The following is a 22,952-nucleotide window of genomic DNA, read 5'->3' as shown; positions in this document are numbered from 1 at the left end:
TGCCGAACTGGCCTCTCTGACCCCCTCAGGGCCCTCGCACAGTCACACTGCCCAAGGCCATGGGCAGATTCCCCCAGGTTAGTGCCTGGACTCCCCATCTAGGTGACAAACGCCAAAGGGCAGTGACCTCCTTCTCCACACCTTGGCACCTTCCTCAATGGTGCTTACCTCATAGTAGGTGCTAAGTGAATGCTGGGTAAATGCACCAGCTAGGGAAGACTCATGGGTTGAGTTTCCTCTCCCAGACTTATTTCTGTGCACTCACTGGCGCCAATCACATACTTGTTTTCTGCATTCTCAGTGATGTCAGCTTCTCCACACACAGCCTACAGTGTGACTCCACTTAACTAATGCTTCAGCATTTTTGACAAGCAAGCACGCAACTCCTCTCACTTCCTGCTTCACATCCCCACTGGAATGAAGCAGGGTGCAAATGCCCAATGAGATAAAAGTCCTGTATTCAGGCAGATGCTCAGAGCACAGTTCTAAAACTTGCTCTAAACTCCCAAATTTCCTCTTTACCAGTGTTTAGAAAGTCCTGAAACTCGATCTGCTTTACAGTAGCCTTCCTTCTTTCTCTTCTTATTTTTTGGGACGGAGTTTCACTCTTGCCACCCAGGCTGGAGTGCAATGGTGCAATCTTGGCTCTCTGCAACCTCCGCCTCCCAGGTTCAAGTAATTCTCCTGCCTCAGCCTCCTGAGTAGCTGGGATTACAGGCATGTGCCACTACACCCGGCTAATTTTTGTATTTTTAGTAGAGATGGGAGTTTCACCATGTTGGTCAGGCTAGTCTCAAACTCTTGACCTCAGGTGATCCTCCCGCCTCGGCCTCCCAAAGTGCTGGCATTACAGGCATAAGCCACCATGCCCAGCCAGTAGCTTATGTCTCCCATCCGAATTTCCAGCTCCCAGGGAGTTCACCTTCCCTGTCTCAGCACATCCCAGTTCTCCCATTCATACATGTGCAACATAATGATTTTGCTCATCTCTGTCAAAATCTCTCTGCCAGGGCTCTTGGCTTCCAGTTTTCAGGGAAATGGTCCTGGCACATATTTTACTGCTTCAAGGTTTGGAGCCATGGAAGGACAGAGGCAAACATGGGACAACTGCAGGTGAGAGTAATTCTGCAAATGAAAGAAAGCCCACGAAAGCACCACAGAGGAAACCCTGGGCATGAACTGTGATGTGGTCCGCTTTCACTCTTTGCAGAGGGAAGCAGAGCCTAAATTCATTGGTAGGAGAAAACAAAACTGGATGTCAACCCGTTGCATTTGCGAAACTCCCAAGCCCAGACATAGTACCCAAGGAAAGGCCATTCAGAAACAAGGCCATAGTAAAACCCATGGAGGCTGGGCGCGGTGGCTCACGCCTGTAATCCCAGCACTTTGGGAGGCCGAGGGTGGATCACGAGGTCAGGGGTTCGAGACCAGCCTGGACAACATGGTGAAACCCCATCTCTACTAAAAATACAAAAATTAGCCAGGCGTGGTACTGTGAACCTGTAGTCCCAGCTACTCAGGAGGCTGAGGCAGGAGAATCGCTTGAACTGGGGAGGCAGAGGTTGTAGTGAGCTGTGACTGCACCACCGCACTCCAGCCTGGATGACAGAGCGAGACTCTGTCTCAAAAAAAAAAAAAAAAAAAAAAAAAAAAAAACACACCCNGGCAGGAGAATCGCTTGAACTGGGGAGGCAGAGGTTGTAGTGAGCTGTGACTGCACCACCGCACTCCAGCCTGGATGACAGAGCGAGACTCTGTCAAAAAAAAAAAAAAAAAAAAAAAAAAAAAAAAAAACACCCATGGAGAGGCTGGGCGTGGTGGCTCACACCTGTAATCCCAGTACTTTGGGAGGCCGAGGCAAGCGAATCACTTGAGGTCAGGAGTTTGAGACCAGGCTGCTCAACATGGTGAAACCACGTCTCTACAAAAAATACAAAAATTAACCAGGCATAGTGGCACGCAGCTGTAATCCCAGCTACTCGGGAGGCTGAGGCACAAAAATCGCTTGAACCTGGGAGGCAGAGGTTGCAGTGAGCCAAGATGATACCATTGCACTGCAGCCTGGGCAAGAGAGCAAGACTGTCTGAAAAAACAAATGAACAACCCATGGAGAGTGATTCTGACATCAAAGCCTAATAATGTTACATGCAGATGATAAAACCAATCTGCTCCCTTGAATTCTAGATGATAGGATTGACACAAGTTTGTTTTGTTACGCTGAAGGTCTGTATAATCATGTAACTAGCTGTGCAATTAAGTCTGCTATGAAAATGCAGTGAAATCACCATGAAAACACCTGCAAACAACAGTGTGTGGGGACGTGTGCATTTTAAATAACCAGAGGTCATTTTCAAAAGTGAAAGAACATTGTTAGGAAGGTGGATACCACACCTAAGTGGTTTAATGTTAGTGGAAATAATGACTGATGAACATCTTAGAAATCTCCAAATAAACTTGGCAAAGTAGAAAACACCTTTTAGATGGTTGGTAAGAACCATGCAACAGGTGTCAAAAGCCATGAGAACTGCCCAATCTGAGACCCTCACCCAGCACTAAACTTTGCAGTAAGCCCCTTCACCTCTGTCAATTTTGGGTTCCTCCATTGATAATTTTGAAGAGACCCTTTGCTCCCACTGTCTCAGCAGCAGGCCCCACCATGTCTGGAGCTGGCTGAGACCCTAGGCAGGACCCCGGCTAAAAGCAGCAGCAGCAGGACTGAGGGTGATTCTCACTAGAAGCCCAAGTCACTCAGTCTTAGGTTGGCTGTGGGGAGTCACAGCCGAAACATGACCCCCCGAAGTAAACTTGGAGTGAGTCCCTTGAACTGCTGGGGGAAGCACTTGAAACTGATGCAATTCTAAGCTTACTGAGTTTACGCCGAGTTCAAACTAGTCCGGATATTCCTAATCTATGGGCAAGGGACTGGTTAGTAAGCTTCAGATTACATAAGGTTTTTATAAAGTTTTAATAGTAGATTTGTTGTTTTACTATTACATAGACATGAAAAGTGATCCTTATTAAAACCCAATTAAGATGGAAAGTTTTACAACGTGTTTAGAAGAGACTAGAGTTAGAAGACAAATTTATATATATAAACCCAGTGAAACTTAAGATCAGAAAGTGTAATCACAGTTGGGGCTTCATTAGTGGGAGAAGTGGAGATGCCGTCAGCACCCTTAGTCTTCGATGATGTATGTAAAGGGCCCCTACTACCACTTTAGACAGCAGGCCAAACTGAGCAAACCAGTCAGCATTCAGCACAAGACAGCTTTTCTTAAGTAAGCTGGTAGCAGGATGAGAAATTACAAAACTAAGTTTTTAATCTATTAGTCTATGTCCTTCTAACCTAACAGGTAACTAGCATTATTATTTAGGCTGAGACATATTACATTTAAAACTTACCACAAGCATTAGACATCACTTTACAAACTGGGAGCAGTTCTAGGGAAATGGTGTTCTCACCATCCTACATATTTCTTTTTGTCATTTAAAACCAGTTTATCGCAGGTGGCACAGGAATTTCATTTTTATATGGGGAGGAGCCGTGGGTGCTGAAAGTTCAACTGTCTTTAAGAGAAAGACACATGAATGCTGCTGTCACATTTGGTGAAATTTCCAAGCAACAGCTGTGGCAAAACTACACTTTTACCAGGCAGAACCTGCTCCGAAGCGGGTGAAACCCAGTAGCCCAGCTGAGTTTCTAAGCGTAAAGTTCCGTTGTTGCCTACCAGGACTTTTCAATGGTCACCTTCCTCTGAGGGGGCCAAGGAGGGGTCCGAGGGCCTAGGGATGACAGACACACAGAGCTTACTCTCTGCAGCAGCGGGTTTAGGACACACGGTGACTTGGCAGTTGTCACCCCTGTTCTTGAAGGAAGAGCGTGCCATTTAAAGAGCTGCATCCTCCAATCTCGGCTGCTCTGATGTGGCTGCCCTTCTCTTCCGCCCCAGCGCCCCCACCTAGCTATGGTGTCCACATCCCTTTCCCCTCTGTACCACATGAATGTGCACTGCCTTTCCTAACCCTGCTACCCCTCGTTAGAACTTACATGTTTAGGGCCGTTCTCTTTCAGATCTAGGCTTTGTGTTCTGCCTCCTCATCACCAATCAAGTAAACTGCAGGTCATTTGCTAAGAATGTGAAGACCTGCATGAGGGTCCCAGCTAATTACTAACTGTGAGCTCGGGGCCAACTCACATCCTCTCTGAGATGCACTTTCCTTCTCTGTAATACTGCAGTGCTTGCTGATTCACGGTATGACCCAAAGAATGAACTTAGCCTTTGTGAACTCTAGAGCTGTATGCAAATTTTAGAAATTCTTTTCTTCCAGGGCATAATGACTGTGTTAGGGACAAGATGATTAGGATGGCCGAGGAGGGATGAAGGAAGGCCTTTGACCTCTCCTCTACTCCTTCCACGTGGGTAGCTACCTTGCTCTCTCTACCTCTCTGCCCTGCACCCTGCAACCCACACCAGGAGTTCAGGAGTCAGCCCTAAATCTAAGATGTCCACCAGTGTACATGTTCTTTTCATACTGTGCTCAGTCTATTTCCAGAATCTGAAAATGGAAAGAAAGGGCCTAACCATATCAACATAAACTATTTAGAAAAGGAATCCTTGCATGTTTTGTGGTTCAGGGTATCTTCATGTATTTCATCATTTAATGCTTCCAGCCAGCCTGTACTACTAGGCCCATTTTATAGATTAGAAAACTGAGATGGAGGCCTGGAGCGGTGGCTCACGCCTGTAATCCCAGCACTTTGGGAGGCTGAGGCGGGTGGATCACGAGGTCAGGAGTTCAAGACCAGCCTGGCCAACATGGTGAAACCCTGTCTCTACTAAAAATACAAAAATTAGCCAGGTGTGGTGGCAGGTGCCTGTAATCCCAGCTACTCAGGAGGCTGAGGCAAAGAACTGCTTGAACCCAGGAGGCAGAGGTTGCAGTGAGCCGAGATCGTACCACTGTACTCCAGCCTGGGTGACAGAGTGAGACTCCGTCTCAAAAAAAAAAAAAAAAAAAAAAAAGAACTGAGATGCAGAGCACATCTATGGCCTGTCAGGGGTTGCGTTCCAACCCAGTGGCTCTGATTCCAAATCCAGTGTTCTTTCTACTATACCACAGCTGCCGATATTGGGGAATCCCATTACCCTGGTAAAAGGTTTCTCTGTTACTGTGCAAAATCTATAAACATAGGTAAGTTGGCCATTTCTAATCAGCTTATTAGAGAAGCAAAAATCTGTGGATTTGGAGGCATAAGTATGATGGTTTCTTCTTCTTATGTAAGACACTGCCCTGGCATGGTGACCAGGACTCCAACCCTGACATGCAGTACTTACATCATACACCTGGGGACTGGTCAGACATCGAGCTAGCAAGCCACACCAGGCAGGGAGCGTGGTGGTTAGTGGGGGGCCGCTGTGTGTGAGGATGGGCTTCAGGTAACTTTAAAATGGGAATTAAGGAAAAATGGCTGCAAAGAAAACATATACACAACAAAATGTGCTTAAAAATCGCCTGACATTCCACCCACAAAAATTTTCCCCATTTTACTAGTACAATACACAAAATACTTGTAACATGCAACAGTTTGAATCAAAGAGTAAGATACACCCTATCAGCCTTAAATAGTAACTGTTAACTCTTGGGTTGGTAATTCCCAATTTTCAGTTCAAACGTGTATTTGATTAATTAGAAATTAGATCCCCCTTCTCCCTTTGTCATGCTGACTGGAAGTTTTGGTTTCAATCAGCATTTCAGCCTCTGACACACAACTGGCTCCAGGCCTTGGAAACAGGAGATAGTGTCCCTGGAGTGGGGAGCTGCAGCCCCTGTGTCCCCTCTGCTCTTGTTCTCTGCATGGATTCCTGTTAAGCCACTCTACCCAGAGGGCAGGTGGTGGAAATGTTGAAGTTGGACAGGACCTTAGGGGTAGCCTGGGGCTACTACAAAGGCAGAAACTGAGACTTGGCAACATCAAATGATTTCAGTAAGGTTACTCAGACTGTAAATCTCTCAACTTCCCATACAGGACCATTCTTCACTCTACCCATAGCTTCTCTCCTAGACGCTAACACAAGGTTTTTCAACCTCAACACTACTGACATTTAGGGCCAGATCATTCTTTGTTATGGGGGCTGTTCTGTGTATGGTAGGATATTGAGCAGCATCCCTGGTCTCTACACACTACAGATGCCCCTCGACTTATGATGCAGTTACATCCCAATAAGCCCATTAGGTTGAAAATATCATAAGCCAAAAATGCATTTAACACACCTAACCTACCAAACACCACAGCTTAGCCCAGGCTACATTAAAGGTGCTCAGAACACTCACATTAGCCTACAGTTGGGCAACATCATCTAACACAAAGCCTATTTTATAATACAGTATTAAATATCTCATGTAATTTATTACATACTGTACTGAAAATGAAAAACAGGATGGTTGTATGGGTATTCAAAGTATGGTTTCTACTGAACGCAGATGAATTTCACACCATATTGTAAAGTTGAAAGAAATGCAAATTAAAGCCATGATTAAATACCACTACAAACCCAATAGAATGGCTAAAATTAAAAAGACTGACGACACCAAATGTTGGTGAGGATGTGGAGTAACTGGAACTCTCATACACTAGAAGTGACTGTGTAAAGTAGTACCACTATTTTGGAAAACTGGCACTGTCTTCTAAAGTTGAACCTACCCATGCCCTATGACCCAGCAATGTTACTCCTGAGTAGATTACCAAAAAAAAAAATATGTATATGTACATCAAAAGACATGTACATCAATAATAGAATAAATTGTAATATATTTATATAAGAAATACTATGGAACAATGAGAACAAATGAACTAGAACTACACATAACAACATGGCTGTATTATACACATGATGTCAAGCCAAATAAGCCAGACACTAAAATATATATACTATATAATCCTATTTATAGAAAGTTGAAAAATAGGTAAAACTATTAAGTATTGCTAGAAGTCAACAGAGCAATTACATTTGGGGAGGGGGAAGGAGTAGTAATTGAGTCATGGCATGAGGGGGTTGGCAATTTTGTTTCTGTCTTTTTTTTTTTTTTTTGGAGACAGAGCCCAAGTAGCTGGACTACAGGTGTGTGCCACCACACCTGGTTAATTTTTGCATTTTTTGTAGAGACAGGGTTTCATCATGTTGCCCAGGCTGGTCTATAATTCCTGGGCTCAAGTGATCCACCGGCCTTGGCCTCCCAAAGTACTGGGACTAAAGACATAAGCTACCATGCCCAGCCTTAGTAATTTTGTTTCTTGGTTGGTTTGGTGTTAAATGAGTGTGTTTATTTTGTGATAATTTACTGAGCACTTATTATTTGTGTACTTTTCTGTATATCTGTCATACTTCAATAAATTTTTAACATTTTCAGCATCTCCAAAGACCATATATAATAAGCCACCTGCCCATTTGATGACTATGTCAACTTAAGAAACCATGAGGGGTTGGGCGAAGTGGCTCATGCCTGTAATCCTAGCACCTTGGGAGGCTGAGGCGGGCAGATTGCTTGAGCCCAGGAGTTTGAGACCAGCCTGGGCAACATGGCGAAACTCTCTCTCTACTAAATATACAAAAAATTAGCTGGGCGTGGTGGCATGCATCTGTGGTCCCAGCTACTTGGGAGGCTGAGGTGGGAAGATTGCTTGAGCCCGGGAGGGGAAGGTTGCGGTGAGCCGAGTGCACCACCACACTCCAGCCTGCGCAATGGAGTGAGACCTCATCTCAAAACAAAACAAAACAAAACAAAACAAAAAAACCAAGAGGGTTTAAGATTTTGGTTTTTAATTTTCACTTGAGAGCAAGTGAATCTACAGGAACAGGGTTTGCCCTGCATGTGGTCCAGTTATGCCAATGTCAGATCATACAAGATCAGACTTGGCCAAGTTCATCCAATAGGAATTATCCTCCCCATAGGGATTAACAGCTGAAGTTCTACTTCCTTTTCTGACCACAGCATGATTCATTGTGTAATTTTAATCTAATCACCTAAAAAGGCATAGTTCCCTAGACACAAAGCTCTTAAGAACTACATGAGTCTACCAGGTTGTGGGGTAATTACTCTAAGGATATGCAAACATTCCTCTTGGCCAGATACTCACCAGGACTACCCATGGTTGAATGCTCAATGCACATGTTCCATGAGAGGACGAACTACCCCTGTCCCAAGCATGCATCTTTCCTTACTTACCAGGTGTCATTCACTGACAATTCAACAAGATTTCATCCCCAATGTTTCACTGACACAGGGGATGCTACTTAAAAGGATACTTGTGATCAAAGCTGTACCACAGCCTGAATATCCATGCGCTCTCCTGTTTTGTCCGGTTTCCTCTGGCAGAATCTGGGCCGTCCTGGGAACAAACAAGAGGGCACATGCTTAGTTGTACAAAAGGGATCTCAAAGAAAGGGGAGAAAAAACTTTTAAAATCACTTGTATAGCTCTGGAGCTCACAGTCAAACATCCCATGTCAGCAAACTTTCAAAGATATATTGGGAGGTAGCATTTGAGCAGAAATTAAATAAACTCAAAAGGCAGAAAAACAGTCTCCCAAGTAAAAAGGCTGGGTTATGTCTGTGAATAGCTCAAACTCAATTTTATTGCAATTTTCCTCGAAGTATCTTTCAGCAGATTCATTACCCTAAAATAGTCTAGATCCTAACAGGCCAAAATTGATTTATAGAGAATATTTTAAAAAGCTTTTGTAAAAGCAACTTTCCAATCCCCATCCCCAAAGCAGGCCTGTGGAAACCACATTTTGTTGAGTATCCTGACAAACTAGTTAAGGCTTCTCTGTGGTCCTTACCCAGAGGGACCTACACTGTGCTCCAGGTGGTAAGGTACTTGTTTCCCCACCAGTTTTAGGAAGGTGGGATCAGTGAGCAGGGGAAATGAGCTCGAACTAACAATTCTGTTATTTTATCTACCCTCAAGTAGCAAGTTCCTTGCTACTCTCATGCCCTTCCAATTTAAACATCCCCACCTTGTGACTTTCAAAATAACCTGCAAAATCAAACATTCCTTTAAGGTTTAGGAAATCTGTTCTGTGCAAGTATCAGAAGCAGCACAGTTAATATAAAACTCAGATTGACTGCAGCAATTTGAGGGTACTACTGGGGCTCTGAAAGCACAGACTGCTTGTGAAGCTGTTACTATAATCATTCTCTTTAATATTACAGGGAGAGGCAACTCCGCAAGTGAGGGACAACTGACAATCACCAAATACAACTTGAACCAAAATTACAAGTAGTTTTAAATCATGGCGAGTGTAAATTCTACCTGCAATGGCAACACCAATAATTAATCAAAGATCTTTGAGAAGCACATAGACAAAAAGGAGAGAAATTAGCAAGCACTATTTATTAATACACTCCTAAAGTTTCCAACCGCAAAGATATTTTTAAAAACTGAATCCCCTCGGTATTTCAGGAATGTTTAGTGATGGATATGGAAATAGCTCAGTTAAATAAGCCCTTCTGTGATTCAGGAAATAGAAACAAGGAGAGACTCCAGAGACCAATTTGATTTTACGTTTTTATAAATCATGGAAGAGAGAGAGCACAGAAATGCCTCCATTTGCAGGGTGACTGATTGCTAACCCAATGACAACTCTGGGAAGATTCCCAAATGCGACATGACTGAGTAGAAAAGTAGCAGATGACTTTTTTGATAGGCAAACATATAATGGAAAAAATTAAATGGTTCTTTATAAAGTAATAGGCTCTAAGCTCTCAGTTCTAAGTGCCTGTAGAATTTTACTAAGGAAAAAGCACAATGATAAACATCATCAGGAAGGATACGATAAACCTTCAGGCACAAAATGAGTCCCCCAGAGTCAGTTTCTTCTACTTCTTCCCTTAAATCAGTGATGAAAACAATGAACCCTACTCTGTCATCTTAACCTCTGCAAAACCACAAAGCATTTATTATCACCGGACTACTTAATTTCTTGCCATTTAATCTCAAGAAAGCTACAAGAACCCCTGAACTTAAATTTTAAAAAAAAAAAAGAAAGCTACAAGAGACTTATATAAGCCCCAAAAGAGACAATTAAAATGAGTAAAGCAGGGGAATGGCTTCTATTTGACAGCAAACTAACAAAAGGTCTTCTCAGGCTACTGAAAGATATGCCTGCAATCCATGAATAAGATAAAGTGACCTCAGACTCCACAGCAAATCCCGAAATGTAAGAAACTAAGAGATAATGCTTAGAGGCTACAAGGGGTAAATTCAGGACAAATCAAAAGTGTAACTTTGTGAAAAGGGTGTTAAACAACTTCTTATTCCAAGAGATGGTGCCAGAAGCATGATTAGGTACAGGAAGAACTTAGATAAATCCACATATGGTGTGGCTTTGGGGAAATCAGGGCAGTTCTGTGGGACAGAACTAATTTTTTAAAGCTGACCCGGAAGACAAGCAACAAATGAATGCTTCATGACATGATTGGGGCTGCCATCACAGAGAAGCCATTGAGAGCCCTTCCTGTGGGTCACTGTGGGAACAGGCGGAGCCTCCTTCCTGGCTGCACTTGGCAACTCTTGGATTTTCCATTCCTGTGCTGTCCACAGAAAAAGCAGACTTGCTCTCTCAACTGTCTCTCCTCAAAACCTGGGTTCACACCTCATGTCTTTAGCTCAGGCAACTTCTAGAGCCTGGAGCATTCTTTTTTCCTCTCACCTTCTCCCACCCAGAACACCTACCTGGCCAACTTCTATTCATCTTTCAAGCCTGTGCAGAAGCATGGCTTCTCTAAGAAATGTTTCAAAAGCGACACAGCACTCCAAGAAGCGTAGGTGTGGATATCACAGGCTCTCTCAAGAGACTATCTGGGTCCTGACTGTGCCGCTGCCATTGCCTTGCTGTGTGACTCTGGGCAAGTTACCTAACCTTTCTGTGGTTCAGGATCCTCATCTGTAAACTAGAAATATTAATAATTACCTACCTCTAGGGGCATTATGAGGCTGGAATGTTGTGATAGAACAAGAAATATATATCTGGTTTTTGTCTGACACAAAACTCCTAAAACCCTTGGAATTTCCTGAGTAGATGGGGTGGGAGGAACATCTTTTTTATTAATAATAAGCTCCTTTCAAGCACACCTGAATTTATGCTAATAAGGTGACTCTTGAATGGACACTGATTGCCAGAGAAACCAACCATGTAATTAGAGGATTGGAACTTTTAGCTCCATCCCAACCTCCTGGGAGGGGAGGACTGGGGATTGAGTTAATTATCAATGGCTACTGATTTGATCAACCATGCCTATGTAATGAAACCTCCATAAAACCCTAAATGACATAATTTGGAGGGCTTCCAAGTTGGCGCCACATACTCCCATCCCCATCCTTTGCGCTATGCATCTCTTCCATTAGGCTATTCCTGAATCGTATCCTTTCTAACAAACTGGTAATGGTAAAAGTTGTGTTCTGTGGTTTCCTTGTAGCAAATCATCGAACCTGAGGAGGGGGTGGGAACCCCCCTATAGCCAGTCAGTCTGAAGTGCAGGTCACGACCTGGGACTTGCAACTGGTGTCTGAAGTGGGGAGAGTCTTGTGGGACTGAGTCCTTAACCTATGGGATCTGATGCTAACTCCAGGTAGGTAGTGAGTTAAACTGTAGGAGGTCCAGTTAGTACTCATTGGGAATTGGAGAACTGGCTGGTACAGAAAAAGACCTTATATATTTGGCATTACAAGTGTTGTGAATATAGAGAAAAAAGGTTTTATTTTAGAACTGTAAAAGATTTTTCATTTAAAGGACTTAGGATGGTGTCTGATATGTGGCAGGCACTCAGCAAATATTGACTCATTATTGTTTGCCATGTGACTTTTTGTGCTGATTAAATATTTGTGAAATATTTAACCCAGAATCTGGTATGTAGTTAGAGCTCATATTACTAATTAAGTTCATTTCCAAAGACTGGATATATAATTTCAAGCACATATTTGTTTGGGGGGACAAAAAAAGCCTAGTCATTAACATCATTTGGCTATCTTGTGTGGCTTTTTACACAAGGAATTTTCATCTTTTTACTGCCATTATTAATAGAGAAGCCCCTTCAAGAAAATACCACCAACCCTGCTTATTACCATTTTTTGAGCATGTAACAATGAGTGTCTATTTCTTCTGCATTCATTAAGCACCTACTATGTGCCAGGCACCATGCTGGGTGCTGGAAACACAAAGAGGAATATAACTTAGCACCTGGCCCTCAAGGAGCACTCTTTCCAGAAGGTGAAGGTGGCGAGGGTTGCGGGGGCGGGGTAGGGGTAGGGGAGACAGACAAATACATATTGACTGACAAATGTAATGAAGAAAAAGAAAGCTGATTAAAGAACTGGGGAATAGCAAACAGTCCTATTTTTGAAATGCTTTTTCTAGAATGAATACATAATGATATCTGTGTAGAGTTACATTTCATTCCATTCTTACATAATATTACAAGATGTTTTAAAAAGTTAAGGTCATCACACTAATAAGAACAGCTTACTTTTTTTTTTTTTTTCAGGGATGGAGCATATGGTAGGCAGAATAATGGCCACCCCAGCAAAGCTTTCTACAGCCTAATCCCTGGAGCCTGTTACACTACCTGGCAAAAGGGACTTTGTGGATGGACTTAAGGTTATCCCGGTAGGCCCAGTACAATCACGTGGGCCCTTAAAAGTGGACAAGGAGGGCCAAGCATGGTGACTTATGCCTGTAATCCCAGAACTTTGGGAGGCTGAGGTGGGCAGATCACTCAAGGTCAGGAGTTCAAGACCAGCCTGGCCATCATGGCGAAACCCCGTCTCTACTGAAAATGTAAAAATTAGCTGGGCATGGTGGCATACACCTGTAATCCCAGCTACTCAGGAGGCTGAGGCACAAGAATTGCTTGAACCTGGGAGGCGGAGGTTGCAGTGAGCTGAGATCACACCACTGCACTCCAGCCTGGGCAATAGAGCAAGACTCTCTCTCAAAAACACACACACACACACACACACACACACACACACACACACACACACACACAAAATGACTGACAAGGAAGGCAAAAGAGTCAGAGGAAGGAATGTAGTAGAAGAAAGGGCAGGAGAGATTCAGAGCTTGACAAAAACTCGCCCCACTGTTGCTGGTTTTGCAGTAAGAACACATGGAACTGAATTATATGACAACCTGACAATCTGAATGAGCCTGGAAGTGGCTTCTCTCCCCAGAGCTTAGGCTTGCCAATACCTTGAAAAACTGGAAGCAGAGAAACCAGCTGAGCCCACCAGATACCTGATCTACTGAACTGTAAGGATGACAAAACTGCATTGTTTTGGCTGGGCATGGTGGCTTATGCCTATAATCCCAGCACTTTGGGAGGCCAAGATGGGTGGATCACTTGAGCCAAGGAGTTCAAGACCAGCCTAGCCAACATGGCAAAACCCTGTCCCTTAAAAAAAAAAAAAAAAAACCCTATTGTTTTAAGTCACCAAATTTGTGGTAATTTGTTCCAGGAGTCACAGACAACTAATACAGAGCAGAGGAATAAATAAATGATGTCACTTGATTTGGGCCTGATATGCTTTTTTACTTTTTCGGAGATGGAGTCTCGCTGTGTCACCCAGGCTACAGTGCAGTGGCATGATCTCAGCTCACTGCAACCTCTGCCTCCTGGGTTCAAGCAATTCTCCTGCCTCAGCCTCCCAAGTAGCTGGGATTACAGGTGCCTGCCACCATGCCCAGCTAATTTTTATATTTTTAGTAGAGACGGTGTTTTGCCATGTTGGCCAGGCTGGTCTTGAACTCCTGACCTCAGGTGATCCACCTGCCTCAGCCTCCTGAAGTACTGGGATTACAGGCATGAGCCACCATGCTCAGCCTGAGCCTGATATGTTTTGGCTCTGTGTCCTCCCCCATAAGTCTCATCTCAAGTTGTGATCCTAAGTGTTAGAGGTGGGGCCTGGTAAGAGGTGGCTGGATCATGGGGCAGACTTTCCCCTTGCTGTTCTTGTGATAGTGAGTGAGTTCTCACGAGATCTGGTTAAAAATGTGTGGCACTTCCCCCTTGCTCTCTCTCTCTCCTGCTCCGCTATCATACGTGTTTGTTTCCCCTTTGCCTTCGCTATGATTGTAAGTTTCCTGAGGCCTCCTAGCTATGCTTCCTGTACAGCTTGCAGAACTATGAGTCAATTAAACCTTTTCTTCATAAATTACCCAGTCTCAGGTAGTTCTTTATAGAAGTGTGGGAATGGACTAATACAGGGCCTTTGTTATATCATTGGGATAATGGGACCAATATTTCTCAGCAGAGGGTAAGAAGAGGGTTTAGAAATGGAATCAGCCAGGTACAGTGGGCTCATGCCTGTAATCCCTGCATTTTGGGAGGGTTAAGATCACTTGGCCCAGGAGTTTGAGACCAGCCTGCACAACAAAGCAAGATCCTGTGTCTACAAAAATATTTTATAAATTAGATTGGTGAAGTGGCACACTCCTGTGGTCCTAGCTACTCAGGAGGCTGAGGGAGGAGGATCCCTTGGGCCCAAGAGGTCAAGGCTGCAGTGAGCTGTGATTGCACCACTGCACTCCAGCCTTGGCATCAGAGGGAAACCCTGTCTCAAAACAAAACGAAAAAAAACCGGAGTCAAGTCTCTGACCATGATACACAGATAGTTTTCTTCCCTGCCTAAAACTCTCCAGAGCTATGCATTGCCTATATGGGGGCTTTTCTAATGGTAAAATGTACACATTCCCTGGAGACACTGTTAAAATGCAGATTCTGCTTCAGTGGGGCTGGTGAGGCCTGAGTGTCTCCACTATCTTGCTTCTGCCACTCTCCACCCTCGCCCTTTATCACCTTGTCATCAAGCCCTTCGGGATGCAGATTCATCTATCTTGTTGCAGATATTTTCCCAGAACCTGAAAGTATGTCTGAAACAGAACAGGTGCTCAATGACTATTTGTCAAATAAATGAAGAAACTGATCTTGACTCTGAGTTTTTAGAAAACAGAAAAGGAAGAGCAGAAAGGGAAATCAGGGGCCAAGGGAGGCATTTGGAAGCACAAAAAAAATGGAGATGGGGGCGGTCACAGAGTAGCAATTGGAGGAAAGGCACCTCTGCAACTGTTTGAAGTTAAAGGTTTAGGTGACAGATTTACGGGTGTCAGATTTCAGCCTGGAGAAACAAAAACAAAAACAAAAACAAAAACAAAAACAAAAAAATGAGGAGAACCCAGAAACAAATGATTCTAACTTGCTCAGAAAGTCATATATGAACGCAACTATAAACTGCTGATTTTCTACAGTTTTCACTACATACACACAGACACACACACATATGTGTACATATACACAGGCACTGGTGGTTTCCCTTCCTCCACACTCCATTAATATCTGGCTTGTGACCTTGTCCTGTTGATATGGTAAAACTGGGATAAATTCAGATTCACACTCTCAGCTGCTCCAAAGTGGCCTCATCAATGAGTGCTCTTCTGTAAACTCAGGGAAGGAAGTGAATGATGTGTCTGCATGTGCCGCCAACAGAAATCTCAGCTGTCTGGTCTGGCGTGAAAAGTCCTCCTGTTTAATGGGGTGGGAGGCCACCCCCAGGGCTGGGCAGCTTGCCTCCAGCTGGGGTTGTTTTTGTTTTGGTTGCAAAGTCACCAAGACCTCCAGAGAAACAAAGCAACTGAGTTTTTTTGGTCTTGTTTTGTTCTAATGAGTCAAACTTGCCAGGGACACAAAGCTGAAGTCTGCCCACAATATTTTTATGCTTTCCCCACATGAAGCAAAGTTCTAGCCAACAGCTCCCTTCCTTTTCCCACATGAGCTAATATTCTGTAGCTCCCTAGCCATGACTCTGTTTATAGCCTTGGGCTTCAAGACCAGCGAGGAGAATTGTGCTCATTATAAGACATGCCTTCCCGTCAAATGTCACTTTTTTGTTTGTTGTTTTTAGGACGATTATTTAGAAAATGAGGTAAAGAGAACTGCCCTTTTTTTCTCTGGTAGAGAACAAACATCTGGACTTTCCCTACCTCTGAGTTCAGTTTCATGACAACACTGAGCATGTGACCTGGATCTATTTCAGGGGAAACTGCAAGAACCCAGGGTTTCACCCAAAAATGAGAAGCCCATTTATTTCTGTTTTCCTGTTTCTCATGACCACAGAGTGCACCGAACCCTGCTGTTAGTGGCTCACTAGAATGAGGAGGTCAGACCAGGAGGAACTGGAGAAATAAGGTCCTCTCTGCACAAGGGCGTGAGTCATTTCTAAGAGGGTGTCCTGGAGAACCAAGCCTGAAGTTTGCATGTTTTTCCCCATATGACAACAATCTTGAAAACCTTTCAAAAGGTCAGTGGAACTGACTTTGAGGGGCCCTCTGCGTGACCGTGTGTGAGGTTTGGAAGGAAGGAGGTCTGGGGAAGCTGTGACACAGCTTCTGGCTAGGGCTGTGGCAAACAGGGTGCCATTAGGAGTGCAGCATGAGTGGCTGCCAGCTCGTTGACAACACCACATGTGCAGTGCTCTCAGCCCAAGGGGCCCTCTGGGAGCTGACAGGAACACTGAGTTCATCCATCCAGGCCCATCCAGGGAGGTTCCTGAGACTCACTCCACCTAGGGGCGGGGGCTATTTTAGCTGTCACTGCATGGACTAAATACAAGAACCCTCAGCACTTTGGACCTGCTGCTTTCTCATTCAAACATTTCCACAGAAAAGTGACAGTAAGCTTGTTACTGAATCTAATTACAAGCCCAGTGTTCCCAATGTGCGGGGCTTATGTGATACATAGTAAGTTCTACTACATGACCAGCCAAATCCTTTCACTTGTTTCCTGTTACAGATGCTTGAATGCAGAGGTAGGAGCAATGGGAAACAGCAAAGCAGGTGGGGATGTTTTGAATGGTCTGGAGCACGATGAAACCTCTCCAAATCTTACGATCCAGCTGCTATTGGCCTTTTTTTCTTACAAAATTAATGTAGACTGGCCACAGTTCTGTGGAGGATGCTTTAGAATAGGGCAGCCATGTCCTACCAGAGCCGTTATCTTCCCTTTGGTGAAATAAGGACGGCCATCATGTTTTCCCCTGGGTTTTTCTCAGGATGCGTTTCAAGATCTCCCAAACTGTTATACTCTAAATTAGCTTCAAGGTGCTCAGTTCCTGAACTCCTGTTTTCTAAAGTCCTTAATCAAAGCTAGAGTCAAACAGCAAATTTTCAGAGAACTGCTCATCGAGACCACATGTTCCCAATTGACATAATGGCCAATTCTAAGATCATCTCAAAGGTCTTCTGGAGCTCATTAAAGTGGGCGCCAAATCTCCAATGAAGCTTATTGAAAACTCTTCCCAAAGTGTCCAGAACTTTCCAGGTCATGGCTTTGTGTCCCTTGAGCAGGGACCTAGAATGGACATCAACGCTATAAATACCTTATCAGGCTGTGGCCACCCTTAAAGAGAAAGAAACCACAAAAGGCTACAGTGACACCCCATTGACCTCCACACAGCACCACATTTTGCCAGCCTTATTAAATCTGATTTGGTAGATGGAATCATTTAGAAGATCCTATGGAATCTGAAGTCTGCTGCAGACTGGATTTAGGATTAAGTGCAATGATGAGTCAGATTCAAAACCGACTGGAAAAAAAAGAATAGGGTTTCATGGACAACATACACATGTGGTCAGTAAAGCTGCCTGTTGCACATTGCACCTCTCATTCCCTCATCCACCCAACAAACACCTATCTGGTTCCCGTATGTGCCAGCCACTGTGCTCAGCACTGGGCATTCAATGCTGAATGACATAGTTATTGACTCCCAAGGTCAAATAATATATTGGTAACACATTTCTGCCCCTATCATAACTCTCCTTTCCCCACCTTGCCCGCCCAGGTCATGCTGACCTGGGTAAAGAGCCAAACCTAGAGACAAAATCATCCCAACAGCTGCACAACAGGGATGATACGGCAACCTCAAATCTTGTCTGCAAATTTGTTGATACTCTTCCCATCCAGAGGTTATGGTCTCTATCCCCTCCCATTGGATCTGGGCTGGTCTTAGGAATGCATTTCTAAGCAATAGAAAGCCATGGAAGTGATGCTGTAGAACTTCTAAGATTTGTTCAGAAAAGGTGATATAGCCTCTACTTTGCTTGCTGGGACACTTGCTTTTGGAACCCTGAGCCATGATATAAGAAATCCAACTACCCAGCAGCCACCATGCTGGCAGGCAGCTCAGGCCACATGGAAAAGCCCTGCACAGACATTCCTGTCAGAGGTCCTTGTGGTTGGGTCCTTCCAGCCCAGGTGCCAGACATATGAGTAAATGAACCTTTGCATGATTCCAGCCCCAAGCTCCTGGTTTTCCCACCTGAGACCCTGGACTTCATGGAGCAAAGGCAAGCCGTCCCTACTATGCCCTTTCCAAATTCCTCACCTAGAGGATCCCAGGCCCTGGAGGAACAGGAATGCCTTCAGGCACCTGATGTCTCTCCTTTCTTCCTCAGATCCCTGGGCTGGAGAGTCAAATCGTATTGCTCTCTTTCTCCTGGGCACCACTGATAGACTCAGAACCAGTTGTAGAACCAATATCCACTATTGAAAAGTGGGGAGTCAGGACTCTTTCTGGCGAGCTCACACCTTTCATAACGTTGATTAAGAACACATACCCTGAGGACAAATCCTGGCTCCATCACTTACTCTGAGATGACTCAAACTCCCAAACTTCAGCTTTTAATCTGCAAAATGGGGAGAGCAGTACATACTTCATAAGGCTGTTGTCAGGATCACAATGAGGGAATCTAGGTAAAGTGCCTGGCATGTGGCAAATGCTCCAATGTCTGACCTGGGAAGAAGCATCTCTTGTGACTTACCCCTTGTAAGACTTGAAAGCTGTCATTGTTGGGTGGTGGGTCTTGATCGGGGTCAACACCAACTCTGAAAGTCACCAGGGAGGAAGACAAAGAGAAAAACAGAGAGTATTAGCTTGGCCCATGGTAGCCATGCAGGCTGCAAGTAACCCGGAGGCTGACCATCTTCCCGAAGCATAAGGAGTGGTTAGCTAAAAGGTGAGGAAGGCTAGCATGCAGAAGTCATGAGAAAGAGGTCGCATACCACTTCAGATCCCAGAGAGTCAGAGGGGCAATGAATCCCATGTGCTTCCACTCTAAGCAAGGCCTCCGGAACACAACACATGCTGGCAACTGTCCACTTGCTTTTCTGCACCAGGTGGTCCCAGTTATCAAAATGTGGGTGTGCTGCTTCCTCACTTCTGCCCTGGTCTGCTTTAATTTCCCTAACATTTTGTTATCAACTTTTTCAAATATACAGAGAGATGTTGAAAGACTTTAGCGTGAACCCCTATATACCCACCATCACTAGATTCTATCATCAACATTTTATTGTATATTCCTTATTACCTATCTATCCATTTCTCTATCACCCATCTTACTTTTTCTTTGGATGCATTCAGATAAAGTTGCAGATATCAGAATACTTCCCCTAAATACTTCACATGCATTATTGACAAAGTGTCCCTCCTTGACCAAACTTTCGTCAGGCTCCTAGGAATTCACTTCCCAACTAGGCACTGACTTTTGGGCTTCCATGTCCATCTCAGCATAACCCAATTTTAGCAAGAGGCTTGCTAAGTTGGTTTGGCCAGAACCCAACATCTGATTGGGTTCTTCATCCCCCCACAATCCCTCAGGTGATGTCTGATTGTCTAAATTGGTTTGGCCAGAGCCCAACATCTGAATGGCCTATCCCCAACATCTGATTGGGTTCTTCATCTCCCCACAATCCCCCAGGTGATGTCTAATCCCCTTCGCCTGTCTTCAGCAAGAATCCTGTTGGGTCAGTTTAGCCAGAATCCCCCTTGCCCCTGATGTTTCCTCTCAGTACTTCTCCATCCACTGGCCCCTGTTCCTCTCCCCTGCTGCAAAACCCCATCACAGTGGTCCCTATACCAATTGTGATGGTCCTGAACAACATCTGCCTTACTGTTTTAATATACATCAGAATAATATTTTCTTTAACAGTATCATTAACTAGAGTCCTGACCTGCTTTCAATCCTGGTGCCCCTATACCCTCTTGCATCAAGATAGCCTCGAGAACTCACACATTTGAGAGCAACAACTAAAGATAGAAACAAAAAGCAAAATGGCAAGACTGATTTGTAACAAAAACTATAAAAGCACCAGGGCAGTTGTCTTGGCTTAGTAACATACTAACTGGCACTCTATGCATCTGGTAATTTTTTTTTTTTTATCCTTGCACCTTCCTCATTCTGAGGCAGGAAACTGTGCCATGGATGACATGGATAACACTCGGCAATGGGGCAGAGAAAAAAGATGCCAGGAAAATCCTACATCTGCCATGGAATTTCAATCTTCACTGCAGCCACTTGATATCAACCAAGTCTGAAATGCAGCCCAAACTCCTGACAGCAGAGAACCTAAAAGGACCTTCTGGGCCCTGCCACAGACAGAGGAGTGTGGGAAGGCCCTTGGAGTCTCTTGGAAGGCCTTGCTACTGATATAAGTGCAGGAGATTTCTAAGAAAGGAAACAAAGAGCTGCTTCTCAGCTTGCTACTGCTAAAAAAAACAAAACAAAACAAAACAAAAAACAGATCGGGGCCGTGAGACACAAATAATATTCTGCACTTTTTTCGCCTTTTCAAGGCTGTTTACTTCAGGGCGATTTAGTAATTACTTTTCTGGCAGGGTTGAGGCCTCTTGGACCAATCCCCAAGGATGACACGGGACCTTGTGGCTTCCTACAAAGAGCCCCACCCTTGGGGCAGAGCCCAGAACCAAACCGGTCTCTGGGAAGAGGAGGTAAACGAATGGGCCAGGGTGTTTTGGTGTGGAACCGGGCAGCAAGAAAGAACAGGCACAGGATTTTTTTTGTTTTGTTTTTGAGAATTTTTTTGAGACGGAGTCTCGCTCTGTCACCCAGGCTAGAGTGCAGTGGTACGATCTTGGCTCACTGCAACCTCTGTCTCCTGGATTCAAGCCATTCTCCTGCCTCAGGCTCCCGAGCAGCTGGGACTATAGGCATATGCCACCACGCCTGGCTAATTTTTGTATTTTCAGTAGAGACGGTGTTTCACCATGTTGGCCAGGCTGGTCTCGAACTCCTGACTTCAGGTGATCTGCCCACCTTGGCCTCCCGAAGTGCTGGGATTACAGGCGTGAGCCACCACACCTGGCCCAGGCACAGGATTTTAATTGCAGGTTTAAAGCCTCAGAAGACTTTAGGGTCCCCCAACTTTCTGAAATTCCTAGTGTCAGGTCACTGTCCACTTTATGTATCTCTTTCCTGATCTGGTATAATGCTTTTGATCCAGGACACCGGAACTTTTTTATGCTGTTTTATTAGATCTTATTTTAGCATTCCCCTGATATATCAGGGCTAAGTTCATAAGAACACAAATGACAACCTTTTTTTCCAGAATGGGCAGAATTATCTTTATTTTCATTAGGAAGTAGACAAATGTGGACATCCCACACTAAATGAAAAAATAAAGCAAGCAAACTGATGTGCTCATTCTGGAATGAATAAATACCCAAAATTGATAATTTCTCTACTGGTATAATTTGTCCATTCTGATTAACAGATAAAACGCCATAAAATCTTGGAAAGTTTAGAAGTATTCTATTTTAATTAATAATTTTTTCTAAAAAAAAAAATCCCTGAATGGTCAAGGTTTTGAATAATTTGAGGAATATGAGACACACATCTTCATATAACTTGACCACCATATCATAACCTGAATTTGCTCATGTCCCAAGTCTAATAACTTACACTTTGCCTGAAGGACTTTCCTTCTTGAAGGCATGCTTCAAAGGAAAGGGTTTCCTCTGCAATTTAGCTGGTATCAAAGTCAGTCTCTACAAATGAACGTGTGTGTGTAGAAAAAGGTCTGACTTCAGTGAGCTTAAATACTTAAGTAATTTCATGTGAGTCATTACAGTGCACATATGGGGCCTGGTGATATCCCAAGACCCATGTCCCACTGCTTTCACCACTGCCCTCAAGGAAGTGAAATATTCTCACAGTGCTGAGAACAGAGCTGAAGCCTATTTTGCATTTGATTTATCTATCAGCACCGAGAATCAGATCAGGAAGAAAACATGCCAATTAGAGAAACAGAAAGGAAAGAAGAAACATTAAAGTTTGTACTTTGCTTGCCCAGACACCACCACCCTTAAGCATAGTTATATCATAAACTTGGAAGGATACTAAGAAACAAACTGCATTAGAGGACTCTTTATCTTTTTGATTAAACATTATTCATACCTTCTGGTTCACCACGACAAGGCACAAGTACACAAATATGTATTCTGAAAAACTAAAACAGCAGTGATATTTAATTAAGATGGTGTAAGCCTTACCCCAGTCATGGTTGAAATATGAAAATTCTAGTTCTCTTTATGAATTAAGAGCCTTATTTACTAGATCATAAGCAGGATTTTGTGGGGAAAGTGTGGCTCTGAAAATGAGCTGCTCTTAACACTAAGCTCAGTTGTACAAAAAGGAAACACTTGACAACTCAGGCTTTGTGTTGGCAATACACTGCCTAAATGTGGGGAAAGCAGACAGAATCCCAAGAACACTGACACATCAATCAACCCAGAGGAGGGGTGGAAAAAATTATTAGAATTGACTCAACCTTTTGCACCTTTACTAAAAGGGGTGGGGGTTGGCACACGCAGGAAGGAAGAGAAAAACAGTGTAAAGAGAAATATCTGAGGTTAGAAAGAGGAGAAAAGCCAGGCCTGGTTAATTTTTTTCTGAGGATGCCCTTGTGTCACCTGAAGTACTGCCAGTGGTGTTCATTCTGGTCCTCTTCGGAGGGCTCCTCAACGCCAACTCTGGGCAGCAGAAGAAGGGAATGTGAGTGTGACAGGGACAACAGGAGAGCCAGGAGCTCTGGGCAAATGAT

General features: G+C 44.0%; 1 protein-coding gene across 4 annotated transcripts in view; it reads right to left on the bottom strand.

The window, feature by feature from the left end:
• SLC9A7 (solute carrier family 9 member A7) overlaps positions 1 to 22,952 on the bottom strand; it is a 141,945-nt gene that overhangs the window by 1,374 nt on the left and 117,619 nt on the right. For 2 of the 4 annotated variants that reach the window (XM_025372692.1, XM_025372693.1), the window contains exons 13-16: positions 22,822 to 22,881; positions 18,875 to 18,938; positions 8,307 to 8,389; positions 5,337 to 5,442 (exon numbers count right to left, since the gene is read on the bottom strand). In XM_025372692.1, the coding sequence (XP_025228477.1) occupies positions 5,337 to 5,442; positions 8,307 to 8,389; positions 18,875 to 18,938; positions 22,822 to 22,881 (313 nt within the window). The remainder of the gene's footprint in view (positions 1 to 5,336; positions 5,443 to 8,306; positions 8,390 to 18,874; positions 18,939 to 22,821; positions 22,882 to 22,952) is intronic. The other 2 variants (XM_025372694.1, XM_025372695.1) reach the window with 1 other exon arrangement.

The sequence above is a fragment of the Theropithecus gelada genome, chromosome X, assembly GCF_003255815.1.
Source record: "Theropithecus gelada isolate Dixy chromosome X, Tgel_1.0, whole genome shotgun sequence".
Classification (NCBI taxonomy): Eukaryota; Metazoa; Chordata; class Mammalia; order Primates; family Cercopithecidae; genus Theropithecus; species Theropithecus gelada.
This window is presented reverse-complemented; position numbering and strand designations above follow the sequence as displayed.